This window comes from Larus michahellis, chromosome 13 (genome assembly GCF_964199755.1).
Source record: "Larus michahellis chromosome 13, bLarMic1.1, whole genome shotgun sequence".
In the NCBI taxonomy this organism is placed as follows: domain Eukaryota; kingdom Metazoa; phylum Chordata; class Aves; order Charadriiformes; family Laridae; genus Larus; species Larus michahellis.
The window spans coordinates 2,206,175-2,221,493 of NC_133908.1; the positions used below are offsets into that span (position 1 = coordinate 2,206,175).

Genomic DNA, 15,319 nt, shown 5'->3' on the forward strand with positions numbered 1-15,319 from the left:
CCTTCCGTGACTGCACAGAAGGGAGGCAGATATTCTACCCGGCCCCCAGGCTGCCATTTGGGATTTTGAGGCGGAATGTGAGAAAATGCAGGAGCTGTGAGAACCTTGGTGATGTTCAGGAAACAAGAGTGCCCAGTTGCAGCGTTCGTGACAGACCGACAAAGAAAAAAAACTGACCTCCAACGGCACATTCCTGGCATGGCTCCAGCGTTTCAGTCCTCCTTTTGCTGCTTTTTGTGCTGCTTGAAATGCAAAGGCTGCTTTTGTGTCTTATCGCTAGCCGAGTCAGGAGTGTCCTTACCTCACAAACAGCGTCCCAGAGATTATTGGTGTGGATCTGTCAAAACACTGACAGCGCTACCAGAACCAGGGCACTCTTCCCAGCCTTGGACTTCTGACATCCGATAGCCTGCACGGCCACATTCAGCACTGAACAACTTCCTCCCGCCCATGAATCAGACCAAAGAAGGATCCTTTTAATAAAAGCACATTTTCCAAAAGCTTTTGGCTGGAGAAGTTCTCCACTTCGGAGCTCTGCTTGCCCAGTAACTTCAGGTGGCTCTGGATCAAACCTGGAGAGCGTGATTTTCCGGCAGAGCTCAGCAGGCTGCCAGCTGCTTTTAATGCTTTGGCTTCTCTGTGCGAGAGGGGCCGGCAGTGACCCTGCACGGCTGGGATTGGCAAGCCGGGATTTGCATTAGGATTTCAGAACTGACTTTTACTGTCATGAAGCGTTAAAGGTCTCTGGCATGTTGTACACAGGTGAACGGATGCGCTTTTTGGTTGCCAGATTAAATTTAACTTGTATGAATAATGCGTATACGTATAATTATCTACCTCGGTTATACATACATAGTTAATATCACCAATATTTTGGGCAGAGGCTCCACTAGTTCACAGTGCTTTAGGAAATCAAATCTGTAATGCACAATTGGTAAGGTAACAAAAAAAAACCAACAAAACAAACACAAAAAGAGAAACAGTGCTTCAAAACAGCTTGCTGAGAGCTTTGAAGCCCACTGAGGCACTTGCAGTCTCACCACCGCTCCTCTGGGGGAAGGTTGGCAGAGGAGAGGAGATAAGAAGGCACCTTTGCGAGGGAACAGTGTTTCAGCTGCCAAATGTCATCCTCCGCTAAACAGTCGGAGCAACCCTCGGATCTGTCATCGCTACTGGAGTTTTGTTCCAGCTGGTCATTTTGCACAGCCTATTGGTGCTGGGGCTCCAGCCTGAGGCACTGACTTGAGCAGTGGCGTTTGAGAAATAGAAATACTAAATAATTAATTTTAAAATGAGCAATTCAAAAGGTATGGCAAAAGAATGGTGAAAACGGCAGGGTCCAGACAACCTGTTCTAACATTTAAAGTGCAGATCATTAGTGTAATGAGTGCTGCCCTCCTGCTCCGGACAGCATGCCAGCGGCCAGCAAGGGAACGTTGGCCAGGGCTGTGCCAGGAGGGGCACAGCCAGCCCTCGGCCTCCCCTGTGCAGCTGCTGATCCCTTGGGTGTGTGGCTGACTCCCCGCTCCCCTCCCACAGCTGGAAACTCCAACTGTCCGCCATCTGGGAGGGCTGGATATTGGGACTGGGAACCTCATTACAGCCCCGTTCCTCATTAGCCATGTGGCAGAGGGCATGGCGGGGTTCTGGTTTAGGCTACTTAGAATCACAGAATGGTCTGGGTGGGAAGGGACCTTGAAGATCATCTCATTCCAAGCCCCCTGCCCCTGGGCAGGGACACCTCCCACCAGCCCAGGTTGCTCCAAGCCCCGTCCAACCTGGCCTTGAACCCCTCCAGGGATGGGGCAGCCACAGCTTCTCTGGGCAACCTGGGCCAGGGGCTCACCCCCCTCACAGCCAAGAATTGCTTCCTCACATCTCATCTCAATCTCCCCTCTTCCAGTGTAAAACCATTCCCTGTGATCCTGTGGCTCCCCTCCCTGCTCCAGAGTCCCTCCCCAGCTTTCCTGGAGCCCCTTTAGGGACTGGAAGGGGCTCCAAGGTCTCCCCAGAGCCTTCTCTCCTCCAGGCTGAACCCCCCCAGCTCTCTCAGCCTGTCCTCCCAGCAGAGGGGCTCCAGCCCTCCCAGCAGCTCCGGGGCCTCCTCTGGCCCCGCTCCAACAGCTCCGTGTCCTTCTGCTGTTGGTGCCCCAGCGCTGGAGGCAGCACTGCAGGGGGGTCTCCCAGAGCGGAGCAGAGGGGCAGAATCCCCCCCTCGCCCTGCTGCCCACGCTGCTGGGGATGCAGCCCGGGCTGCGGGGGGTTTCTGGGCTGCCGGCGCTCGTTGCCGGGGCGTGTGGAGCTTCTCACCCCCCAACACCCCCGGGTCCTTCTCCTCAGGGCTGCTCTCCAGCCACCCTCCGCCCAGCCTGCGTTTGGGATTCACCACCTACACCCCGGCTCTGCCTCAGGTGTCGGCGCTGGGAGCCCAGGCCCTTCGCAGCCCCCCACCACTGCAGGCCATCGCTCCACGTCCCCCGGCTCCCCCTGGCCGCCCACCGCTCTCGTCACTTCCGCCGGGCACCGGAAGTCGCTGTGCCGCGGAAGTGTGGTGCCGGCGGCGGGGCCGTGGCGGCGGGAGGCTGCTGTCGGTAAAGCGGGCCCGGGGACTGTGTGGGGGTCACTGGCCTGGGGCGGCACCGGACAGGGCTGGGTAGGGTGGGGGGGCAGGGACTCGGGGGGTGTCCGGAGCGACAGAGCCTGGCTGTGCCGGGGCATGGTGTAGGGCCGGCGGGGCCTGGAGGGGGCGGCGGGGCCTGGGGCCGGGGTTAGGTAACGGGGCCTGGGGCCGGGGGTGTGCCGGGCTCCGGGAGGGGCTGGGCTTGGGTGCGGTGTGTGGGCAGAGCTGCATTCGGTGCCCGGCTGGGGACTCGGCGGTGGCTGCTGGTGGCCTGCTGGCGGTCCCTGCGGTGCAGGAGCAGGGGAAGGTCGGGGCTGGTGACAGTATATAACGGGGGGTGTGCGTCCCTGGCTTCGGCCAGCTCTCTAGTAGCACAGCCGGTGGTGAAGCTGCAGTGTGGGACCTTTCCTTGGCCAGCAGTGCTGTGGTGGCTGCTGCGGCCCCAGCAGTGTGCCCCTGGCCATGGGTGTCCCTATGTCCATGCACCTCTGTGCTGGACTGTCCCCATGTCCGTCTGTGCACCTCGCCGTGGGTGTCCCCATGTTTGTCTGTGCACCTCGCCATGGGTGTCCCCATGTTTGTCTGTGCACCTCGCCGTGGGTGTCCCCATGTTTGTCTGTGCACCTCGCCGTGGGTGACCCCATGTCCATGCATGCACCTCGCCGTGGGTGTCCCCGTGTCCGTCTGTGCACCTCGCCGTGGGTGTCCCCGTGTCCGTCTGTGCACCTCGCCGTGGGTGTCCCCATGTCCATGCCTGTGCATCTCCACCATGGATGTCCCCATGTCTGTCTGTGCCCCTTGCCCCTGACATCCCCATGTCCGCACACCTTGGTGGAATAGTGGGAAGCATGGGGCAGAGAACGTTTCTGATGCTGTAAAAACAAGTTTCCCTGGCAGGAGTCTGGCTTGTTGTATTCTTTGCTAGGGCTGTTTGGCTTTTGTGCTGCGTGCCTGAGATCACAGGGTGCGACAAATTAATCGTGGCCTTGTAGTGTAGGCCAAAGCTCTTGGGCAGGAAAGCACATGGTAGTGACCAGGGATGGGTATTGGGGATGTTCCATACTCAGATTTATGCCCTTCTGCAGATGAATACGCTTTTTGTCATCTCTTCCAAGATGTTTTCGATTTGGACTGGAGAGTTTGATGCTTGTCAGGCTTGAAATGAGACACGATGTTTTTCTTCCTTGTTGCAAACGCATGCTTCTGTGCTGGTTTTGGCTGGGGTAGAGTTGATTTTATCCACAGTAGTGTGGGGCTGCGTTTTGGTTTTGTGCTGGAAAGAGTGGTGATAACACGGGGATGTTTTCATTAGTGCTGAGCAGCGCTTACACAGCGCCAAGGCCTTTTCTGCTCCTCACACTGCCCCACCAGTGAGCGGGCTGGGGGGGGCACAGAAAGTTGGGAGGAGACACAGCTGGGACAGCTGACCCCAGTGACCAAAGGGACGTTCCAGACCATATGGTGTCACGCTCAGCGTATAAACTAGGGGGAAAGCTGGGGGGGGCACTGCTCAGGACTGGGTGGGCATTGGCCGGTTGGTGGTGAGCACTTGTGTTTTGTTTGCATCGCTTGTCTTTCTTGGGGTTTATTTCTCTCTTTTTTTTTTTTTGTTATTTTCCATTATTATTATTAATTTCAATTATTAAACTGTTCTTATCTCAACCCACGAGTTTTCCCACCTTTATCCTTCCCATTGTCTTCCCCCCCATCCTGCTGGGGGGGAGTGTGCGACCGGCTGCAAGGTGTTTAGTTGCCGGCTGGGGTTAAACCACAACAGCTTCTTTGTGCGTGTTGGACACACGAATGATTCCGATGATGTTGGAAACTTGAAGAGCCAAATTAAATATATGATAAGAACTGAAAAACACCTTGGCTTACTCTGCTGAAAAGTGTGTTTTTCAAAGAAATGGTTTATCATCAAGAAAAAAATTGAAAACACTCTTGTCAATATTCTAATCTTTAAACTCCCTTGGAAAGGCATAATTATTTTAAGTTTTCTAAGCTGTCCAATATATTGGTGTTGCTCAAGTGCAGTTTCTTTCTTTTTTTTTTTTTTTTTTTTTTTGGTACGTGTATGAAAAATCAAACTCTAAAATGTTAGCTGGCACAATTTTAGCCTAGGTCCATAGCAGACAAATTCTCTGGAACCAAAAACATTACTCTCTCCCTTGCTGTCTAAGCTGAGGTTGTGCTCCTGAATTAGCGTCGTTCAGCTGCAGGGACCCTTCTCTTGTTTTAATTGTTATTCTGCCCAGGCAATGGGAATGCAATTAGGTATGCATAAAAGGAGACTCGTGATCTTAGATCTTAACAAGAACATAACATTTCACAGAAAGCATAACACTATAAAACCCCAAGAAATGAAAAGCTCTATTAACCTGCAATTTTCATTTTTTGGTTAATATCTGAACTTCTTAAACAGCGCGTATAATAATTTCTTTTGAATTACTCTAAGGTTTGACTTGCAGTTAATTTCAGAAAGTTGATTGAAATGTTTCTGAGCTTAAAAATGCTGTTGTAGAATAAAATATGGTTTTGTGAGCACGTGGGAAATGGCAGGGGAAAGGAGGGCTGTGGTTTGTAGGCTCACCCTGTGTGCCTTCTCTGGATGAGTACCGAGGGATTCTGCCACGTAAGCACCAAAAATATTCTTTTAATAGTATGTTGGCAGGATGTCTTTCGATTGCCTCTCCAGTTTGTAATGTCAGGAGAGTCTGCAGGCATTGAAAGAGACTGCAACAGCAGAGTTCAGCCCAGCTCTTCAGGAACCAGATTTTAAATATCAAGCTCCCATATTAAAAAATGTCCCAAAATGCTTTTTGTTGTCCTGGAAGGTACCGATGGCCTCTCGGTAAGGAACGGGTTTCTTCTGAGGCATGTGCCACGGGCTCTTGGGTGTTCCCTCAAGGTTTGGCGTTTGGGCGGTGTATAAATTGCTTTGCATAAATATATTTCCAGCTACTGCGTGTGAGAGTAGGGCTGTAGCCTCTTTTGTTGTGTTTTTGGTTGATTGACCTTGTAAAACTCATCCTGTGCTGCTTTTGTTTTTCTCTTTGCTGAAGACAGGAACAAGTCATCAGGATGCCAGCACTGCCGCTGGATGAACTCCAGCTGACAGAAAGGGATCCCAGGACAGGGAAGCTGAGAACTTTACCGGCACTGGTGAGCTGTGTTTTTCCTGAAAGACAAACAAGCCCTTTAACAAATAATTGTCATATATTCAGGGCTGGGCAAAACTAGCCTTTGGTCCAGGATGTGATGAAATTTGGTCAGCTTGCTGTTAAAGAATTTCACTAGACGGTGGGTACCTCTAGGTTTGCTTTATTGACAGCTCAGAGTTGGGCCATCACCTCAGTGAGTGGCAAAGACGGACAAGGAATAATCTCATATATATACAGTTGAAACGAACATGACATAATCGGTATTTTTTTTATCCGAGAGGGTCTGGATGTTCCTTCACGACTTCTCAGTTCTTTATTCTTCAGTAATTTCAAAAGTCCATACAATTCCTCTGTCTCAGGTGATTCTTTATTGTCTCGTTCCCGTTCCCCTTTTGAAGTTGCAGCTCACTGGTGCAGTCTCTGGTCACCACGGTCTCTTGTCTTCTTCAAACAATCTTCACCTGTAGGATTCTTAGAAACTTAAAATATTCTATTAATTATATGCTTAGGCTATGTCTGGTTTTGAATGCCCAACCTTTTCGAAGTTAATCACTTATTTCCTATCTATTTTTCTGTCTTACGCCTACTATCTACATTCACTATTCTGTCGATTCAGCTCGACTGGGTTTTGAGCCAGCCGTGGTAAGGGCTATACAAAGGACAAACCAGCAGTACTTTTCTGTGCTTGCTTAGTATTGTTCTTACCACCTGCATATTATTAATCAATTCTACAATGCTATAATCTGTCTACTCTGATACATAATTATTCTCTATATTAAAAATTAAGCATGGTCACGGTTCGCTGCTGCCTAGGAGTCTACAAGCCTATTCCTTTTACACTTGCCTCTTAAAGAAATTGTTTTCAGCGTGTTTTAGCGCACTTAGATAGTTGAGAATTTTATTTCAGTGATGGGCAAATGAAAACGTACTATGTTGAACATCTGTGGGAAACTCTGTTCTCCCAAACCTCCTTATTCTTTTGAGGAACGGCCTGATTAGCAACGTAAACTTTGCTGCAATAGAGAGAATGCTTTGGGAGCTTTTGCAAGTTCCCAAACTTTGGGAAGTTTAGCTCTGAGCTGTAGCACTGGGATAAGTCCGTCCATCCACTTGCTGCATCCCGTGACCTCCCGCTTGGTGAAATCAGAAAATTCAACCCACAGTTAGGCTTTTCTCCCAGAAATAAGGCGTGGAGAGAGCCTTCTCCTGGGCCTGTTGCAGAAGTGGGACCTGCCGGTGATGCTGGTTGCTCGTGAGGAGGTTGACCCTGGGCATGTGCAGGGCTGAGGCAGAGCTGGAAGCTGCTGCTGCTGCTATTCAACATGATTCTCATTCTAGGTATTTGGGCAAAGCCTGTTCAGTAACCCTTAGGAAGGGCAGGGAAACGTTTCTTCTCTGCATTTGGTGGTCACGTCGGTTTGACTTGATGGAATATTGTGCAAGAACCAGTTTGGAGGAAAAAGAGAGAGTGCAGGGCACATTTCAAAGGCATGACATTAAGCTGTTGCTGTTTGTTTTGAAGGCGTGGGAGGATTGCTTTGCAAGGCTTGTGGTTAATAGAACGCATGGAGCAACATCTACCAAATTACGAAGGGCGGAAAATATTGCTGATAAATAAGGATGTAAATCCACTGATCTGCTGCCTTGAAAGATTAGAAAATGGGAAGTTACCAGGGAACCGAATGTCAGATTGTATTACAGTGTAATTTTGTGTCGGTTTCCTAAAATTCAGTGAGCGGCGCGAATGGTAACCGAGCGTTCCTGTCACTTGGTCTGTGGTTTTAATCCAGCGTTCTGGCTTTCCGCAGCACCCAGAAATCAAAGCAGATCGGTCTTTTGTGCTATACAGACCACCACCTGTTGTCAGAGACCCTGCTTTAGTGGAAGAATTCTTGGAGCGAGCAAAATTCATTGCAGATGACCTGAACTGGCTCCTGGCTTTGCCTCATGACAAATTTTGGTGCCAGGTAATAACTGTTTTGTGGACACTGGAGAAGAAGCATGAACAATCTAGGTGCTTGTAAAAGCCACGAACTTTAAATCGTTTCCATAAAGACTTGTATGTGCTCATTATGTCGTTTGTCAAGCATTTTGATGTTAATTACTGCCCCTCAGAGTGCAAAGAAAGTAGTATTTCCCCATAAATTTTTCATTGGGGATTTTAAGAGTTTGCTTGTATTTGATGCGTACGTGGAGCCTTTTAGCACTCTTGAATGTTTTAGAGTGCTTTTAAATTTAGCTGGGCTGCCCATGAACGCAACCTGCGAATGTGTGACATTCCCTTCTTTCATTGTGCAAGGTAATATTTGATGAGACGCTTCAGAAATGTCTGGATTCCTACCTGTGCTATGCCCCTCGCAAGTTTGATGCGTTGTTGGATTGCCATCCGGAGGTGAATGAAATGCAGAAATGTCTTCATCGGAGCGTCTTCCTGACTTTCCTCAGAATGTCCACTCACAAGGAGTCCAAGGTAAATTAAAAAAAAAAAAGTCTCTTTGCCTTGCAGGTGCTCCGGGCTGTATAGCTTAGGAGAAAAGACAGTTGGAGAAATTAATCATGTTTCTTACTTGCGTGTCCAACTGCATTCCTCTCCCTGGCTGTTTTTATCAGTCTGTTCCTCTGTATGGAGATGATAACCACTCAGAGCTGAAGTATCTGAACTATGCGGTGATTTCTTAGGAAGGAGATCCAGGCAATCGGCTAAGGAATAGCGGGTTAGCCATGTGCGGTGGTGTGATACATTGGTGTAAGAGGAAAAAAGAGCAAGTTGGCCTTCGTACGGCTGGGTGGAACAGAAGCTTTTCAGGACACCAGTAGCCGAGCGTTCGCTCCCTCATTGCCACTTCCTCTGTGCCATGCGGTGTCGCGTAATCTGCGCTAGTACTTGTCTCTCCTTGAACTTTCCCCAAGTTCTGGACACACAATGAAATTGCTCTAAATTACTGTTTTCTCGGCGTCATAACTGAAAGACATCCTCAGCCCTAGTTGTGTGAGCACAGCTCCCATCAGCAGCTGTGGAATTCTGACACGGCCTTTGGGCAGGATGAGTGAGGCACCTTGTGTTTTAGCGATTGCTCCCTTGATATCCTCATTGGTTTGCGATGTGTTATTTAGTGATGTACTGAGTCTCTTGGTTACCACAGTGGTGACAATTCAGGACGTTTTGAGGAAAGTTCTTGGAGTGGGAGTTGGAGGAGTGGGGCGGGAACAGGTAGAAGGAATGCTGGCACCACTTCAGCGAAAATACGACACCTCTATGGTGTCTTTCATTCCAGGATCTGATTAAATCTTACCACTCCAATGAGGCAGACGAGCATTTGAAACCATTTTATAGTTGAGTAGTTTGAAGAGAATGAATAGTCTTTTGTCATGCAGGCTGTCAGCAGGAGTTCTAGAAATTGAACCCAGCCAGCGTAAAGCCCTGTCCCTCTGCTTTAGCAGGGGATGTGTGTACTACCTTTCACTGTGGTTGAAAACATTTGCTATCATAAGCACATTTGTCTTCTGAAAAATCCAAAGTCATGTTTTCGCTTGCTTGCTTCTCAATGACAAAGAGACTGGAATTTTTGTCGTCCAGAATTTGTGAAGAAATTCCTTCGGTGTCATGTGTTTTCGACAGCGTTCGGCAGTCAGGGTATAGAGCTGCCGTTCCTGGGTTTTCTTCCCACTTGTCACTGATGCAGTCTTTGGTGCCTTGGTTCTACTCTTCCAGGGTACCAGTAACCTCAGGCCGTGATCTCGTGTGCGTTTTTTCAGTGTCAGTGCCAGTTAAGTCATTCCTACGCCTGGTTACTCATTCGTACGACTGAGCTGAGCCATTCCTGGGGCAGCTCAGCTCTTTGTTTGGCCATAGTGAGCCAGGTCTGGAAACTGAATGAACTGTCAGTGCCTTTTTGGTTTAACTTTTAGGTCGATTGGTTCATTTCGTGGTGCGGCCTGGCCGTACAGTGAGTGGCAGGAGGCCAGTGGGATGGATGGCGTAGAGGCAGGGACAAGTAGCTGGGAATGTGAGGTTAGAGGGCTCTGGTGTACACCTTCTATGAAACAAAATCCTTAATACGCCTTTGAGAGATGATTTTACAGGTGTCATAATGCTGGAGTTCTTGCAGAGTAAGATATGGATTATCCTTTAAATTACTCTTCTTTTTTCTTTGTAGGATCATTTTATCACGCCCTCCGTCTTTGGAGAAATTATTTACAATAACTTCCTGTTCGACATCCCTAAGATTCTGGATCTCTGTGTGCTTTTTGGGAAAGGAAATGGTCTCCTGCTCCAGAAGATGATTGGTTAGTTAAGCCAAGGAACAGCTTGTTGCCTTTAGGCTTTTGCTCAATTGTATAATGGCAAGTGATGACTGGGGTTTTACACCCATGTTACTGCTCGGATAAAGAATTCTAGTTGAGGACTCTATAATTTCTAGATCAATTTTTAGATCAGATTACTCTTTTTTTTTTTTTTTTTTTTCTTCTCTCTTTTCTTGTGATCTTCACTTATGTCAGGGAGTGCATTGTGACCTGTTGGTTAGCGGTCCTGAGCTGGGCTCATGGCGTTTGGCGTGAACCAAGGCTCAGTTATGCCTCGTGCCAATGAAATGTGTCCTCGGCTACTGCCAGAGGAGTGTGAGGGCTCTGTAAACCCCTAGATGGGAAGGGGCAAACAACTCAATTCCTGGGCAGAGAGGGAGGAGGGTTAGGAGATGGGGCACAGTCAAACTGCTCATATGAGTCCTTTTGTTCCCAGAGCTGGGAGCCAAGCGAAACGTGCAATGTGTAGTAATCACTGGACTATGAAGTGGGAGAACGTGAAATTGCAATGCAGACATTGATTTATATAGTGCCTTCAAACCACAAAGCACTTCAGAGCGTTGCTCAAGCTGTGCTTATCCCCAGATTTCTCTATCTGTACGGACAGCCTTAGTGGCAAGTGCGTGTTAAGCAACATCTCAGCCTTGGATGTTAGAATCTGCGTAATGAAGAAAGAGCATGCTGGTTTAGCTTCTGTGTTTATCCGGTGTTCTTCTCACAAGGGAACTTACCTGTGATCTTTGACAGCCACCTGAGCACAGATGGAAGAGTACTTAACCTTGAATTAAGTGAGCTCTTCTTCCGAAATTCTAACCCACTTTGTCTGCAGTTCACGTAATGAGACTTTTCCCTTGCTTTGGTAGTTATTTTTGTCTCATTTCCAAGTTTACTAACACGAGAAGCATTAGAGATCGTGGGATGCGGTCATATTTCCAGACCAGAAAAGCTTAGATAAACCTTTGCATTTTTGAATCCTTTTATCCTTTTTCAGTAACTTCCACTCTAAATTCATCTGTCAAGCCTTAGAGGTGGGAAGAAGGCATGACAAGATAGGTAGCCCTCTTTTAGATGTGAAGCTTAGATATTCTGGGTCTTAAAATATTCTGAAGACGACCTAAGTGTCTGAAACCTCATTGGAATTATACATACGCTTTAGAGTGCTGTGCAATAACGCTGCACGCAAGTGGCCGGTGATTTGCTCAGCTGATCATTTGCATTATGTTGTGACAGTAACGGCATGAGCAGTTCCGGAGTGTAATTCATAACTTGATAAACTTTAGGTTCTTCTCGGGGTATAAATTTTTCTGAAACCTGTCTCGTAATTCTTACCCGTGCTTTGTCCTTGCTGGAGAACTCTGTTAATTTTCGCTGTCTGAACAGTAATTCAGAGGAAAATAGGCAGCCTCTGTGCTTACTTGGTGAGGATTTATGGTGTGCCATTACTCAGGGGAGTATTTTGTAAAGATAATGAAGTCCTAGTAATATAATAGCAGATATTACTAAAGCCTCATTACCTTTAAGAAACATTCTGCAGAACATTTTCCAGTGTATGCTGAACTGTTATCAGTAATTAAAAGTCAACTCCACTTGTCAAATAAAGGAACTAGGAATGTTTAGCGATAGTATTTGCATTATTCATTGATGCAGCCTCTGGGGTGTGAATCATCTAACATCTCGTTGGCTCTGCTCTGATGAGCATATTCTCATTACCAGTTCTCCGGTTGCTCTGAGGAGTTGATGGGCCGGCTTTGTAGGAGTAGGGCCCATGTACGAGTTGAGAAGCGAGCCTGTGCCGTGTCCTCAATGGTTATGAGCTGTGTCGGGAGGGGCCGGGGGTGTCAGTAATAACACAAGTACAGCTGCTGCTGCAGGTTTGCTTGTTGGCGTGAATGTCTGAACTAATGGTCTCCTTCCCTCTTTGTTTTCAGAAAATATCTTCACTTGGCAACCAAGTTACTTCAGTGACCTAGACGAAACTCTGCCCACCGTCCTCCAGGTATGGCGTTCCTGCTTGGCTCAGATTCCATCTGGAAACATGGCATAGCTTAGAGGGTGGCAGGGAGCAGATGTGGTCATAGGCAGGCAGAATGTACTTGCTGTTGCTTACTTTCTCTCTCTAGTTCATGCTAACGTGTGTCAGGTAGTTTTTGAACCTTTATCTAGTATTACTTGATGACTATTCCCTATTACCTTCCTTCAGCTGATGGCCTTCTCTGCAGTTAAGCTCAAGGAATTTTCATTAGGCAGTTCAAAAAGCATTCTTTTTACGCCCCTGAAGTGGGGGAAGCATTGAAACTTAGACCAAAATCGTAGATCGTGAGAGGTAGCTAAGGCTTCACATAGTAGAATGGGTGCGTGTTAATGCTGCAGGTTCTCGGGAGCAAATGCAAATCTGTTGGAAGGGATGCATTGTTATCGTACAAAAGATATTTGGCATCTCTCCATGTCTAAGCTCTCATTTTCATAAGCAGCCTGTCTATTCCCCAGACACGGTAAGCAGGATTCACATTTAACCTGAGGGGGAAATCAAGGTGCCTTGACATCTTTGTACCCTGGAAATGTCATGTTTATGTCCTCAAAAAGCTCGCCTGTGCGCAAAAATAAACAAGCCCAAGGTACCATTTACCCCAAGACACCTATAATGTCACTTGACTCTTTGAAAGCCCACATTTTTCTTTCTTTCAGTGTATTAAGAAACAGTTAGAGCTAAATCTCAGAGGTGATATCACGTTTGAAAAATATTCTAGGATGCAAGACCAAACCTTCAAATGAATTACGGGGGAGGACAGCAGACAGTTCATTTGCTTTTGTGATCTACTACATCGGAGTGGTTTCTCTGTAGAATGCTGGTTTCTTTACTGTGTTTTTGTAACCATTGCAGGGTGATACCAGTGTATCTCAAGCGTATGGATGAAACAGCTCAAACAATGATGTGTCATTACTGCTCCGTAGAGTTATTTATGTGCTTACGCTGTCTCTGAAAGGAGTCGATACCTGTGTAGGTTTAGAAGCCTATGTGCCCCGTAGAATAGTCATATTAACCCCACGTAGGCAACGTCAGCGCCTTTAGCCACCCATTCACACGTCTCTGGGAGGAGGGTTTGACAAATCTCTTCGGGTGCAAACGTAGAGGAGTGGCTTTAAAGTTGGTCGTATGCCAGAGTTTGTTAGCAATACGGAACCCGATTCTTTGATTATAAAGAAAAGCCACAAAATCTGTCCTGCTGACCTGAGGGGAGAGGGCAGGAAGGCTTTGGGACTAGCCCGTAAGCAGGGGGTGGTGTTAACTTCCCAGTTGTCCCACTGCTCCCTTGCAAATGGGGATCCCGGGTGGCCTCCCAGTGTTGGCTGATTTTCTCACACAGCGAAGGGTTTGGGTTAGCTGCCGTCCCTGTCTCAGCACCATCACCCTACGCAGCTGCACTTCAATTGCACGCAAGTCGCGTGGGGTTTCAAAAGCGCGGTTTTGGCTGTTCCTCCTGCAGCCTGCAAAACTCTGTTGCAGCTTTCGTCTCACGCAGCTGTGGAAATAGTGACATATTGCATAGAAAGTGTGTCCCGCTGCTTTCCCCTCTCCGTTTTAACACTGTTCTCTTCTCTTGATCTAGGTGTTCAACAATATTTTGCATAAGTGTGGCTTGCAGTGTGAAGGAGCCTCTGCTGAGCCCCAGAAACTGGAAGAAAGAGTAAACGTGACTCCGGGGAACATGCCCCTCCAGGTAGAACTGTTGCTCCTTCCCCTCGCTGTTTGTGCTCCTGCAGACTGAACACTCCATGGAGCACTAAGACCACAGAGGGTCATTCTGTTCCCAAATACTGCTGGCTCATACAGCACATGGCTCCTTGTCATTGTTTCACTGCTTGTCATATGACTTGATGATAAAGCCTTTCCACCGTCAGTTGGTTGCTTTGCTTGTGTGCGTTTCAACCATATCCGTTGTCACGTCGGTTCTTTTTAAACCTGGCATCTTTTTTTTGCTTAACCACCTTGTAAGTAATGTACCATAGCACCTGACGGAAGTCTCCACGTAACCCTGACAGTGATCAGAGTTGATCTTTTCTTCAGAAATGTTTGTTTAGCAATACTGTACTTAAACTCTAGTTAATTAGGAGGGTTGTTTTGTGCAAAGACAGGCCCCGTCCCAGTGAGCATGGTCTTTTAAAAATCCTAGTCATACAATCTGTATGTGGGAGTTGTTACAGCTACCCTGGGAATGCATCTTGCTCCGAAATGGACCGCTGAAACTACCCCTTTAATTCCTGTCTTACTGCTGTGCGGTGCTGCCAGGCAGCTGGGGAAGAATACTGGATGTGGAGGATATATAGAGGGCAAAGCCACTGTCCAAACCAGGATCTGATGAGGATTCTTGTAATTTCCCAGAATCTTCCATGAGAGTGAGCAGTTGGGATTGCACTATAGATGTTTAAAGGATAGAAGTTGTAGTAGAGACGTCTCCGCCTCTAGTCCGAGTTGTGTGTAATGTGTTTATGATTGATAGCAGACTCTTTGTGCAGCCAGGAAAAAGGCTGGGGCTGAACATGCTGTGTCCCTGCTGGTGAGTTATACTGTGTTCCTATGAAAACTTAGCTGGCCTTTCTCTCAGTAATTGCTCTTTCTCTCTCAGGAGCTGAAGGATATCGTGCTGTACTTATGTGACACTTGCACAACACTCTGGGCGTTTCTTGACGTCTTCCCATTGGCTTGCCAGACCTTCCAAAAACATGAATTTTGCTACAGGTACATCTTGGGCTGCAGACAGAGCTTGTCTTGGCGAAGTAAAAATACTGAATGTGCTGCTGTGTCCTGTCCCGCTGCCTTCATCTTAAAAAGAGTAGACAGATTTAATGCAACTACAGAGTGCTAGGTTCACACCGACAGGAATACAGAGACTCCCAGTAAATTAATGAATATAGGGACGTCTAGAGTTTGTTTGTTGTATGTTCACCTTCACCATTATCTAGATCCTAGAGCCAGGCAACAGTGACAGTAAATAGTACCCGCTGTGCTTTGGAAAGGGTGGAAAGGGAGGAGCTTTAAAAGGTTGCAGACAAAAAGAGCTTCCTGCTGTAGGACCCGAAGCAAGGGAAACAGAAAGTCTTGTTGAGTGATAGTCCATCAGGTCTGAAAATAAACGCTTTTCTTTGCTGTTACACCTAAGTTTTATGCTAGAGAACATTATTGAGGTTTGGTAAAAGCTGAGCGCCTGGGAGAGGGTGACAAGCCAGCGCTGTC

General features: G+C 47.6%; 1 protein-coding gene across 4 annotated transcripts in view; it reads left to right on the forward strand.

Moving 5' to 3' along the window:
• The first annotated feature begins 2,523 nt into the window (after positions 1-2,523).
• ASCC2 (activating signal cointegrator 1 complex subunit 2) overlaps positions 2,524-15,319 on the forward strand; it is a 28,047-nt gene continuing 15,251 nt past the window's right edge. For 2 of the 4 annotated variants that reach the window (XM_074607104.1, XM_074607106.1), the window contains exons 1-8: positions 2,524-2,591; positions 5,683-5,782; positions 7,590-7,748; positions 8,081-8,251; positions 9,939-10,068; positions 12,015-12,082; positions 13,695-13,805; positions 14,712-14,824. In XM_074607104.1, the coding sequence (XP_074463205.1) occupies positions 5,702-5,782; positions 7,590-7,748; positions 8,081-8,251; positions 9,939-10,068; positions 12,015-12,082; positions 13,695-13,805; positions 14,712-14,824 (833 nt within the window). In that variant the 5' untranslated portion in view covers positions 2,524-2,591; positions 5,683-5,701. The remainder of the gene's footprint in view (positions 2,592-5,682; positions 5,783-7,589; positions 7,749-8,080; positions 8,252-9,938; positions 10,069-12,014; positions 12,083-13,694; positions 13,806-14,711; positions 14,825-15,319) is intronic. The other 2 variants (XM_074607107.1, XM_074607105.1) reach the window with 2 other exon arrangements.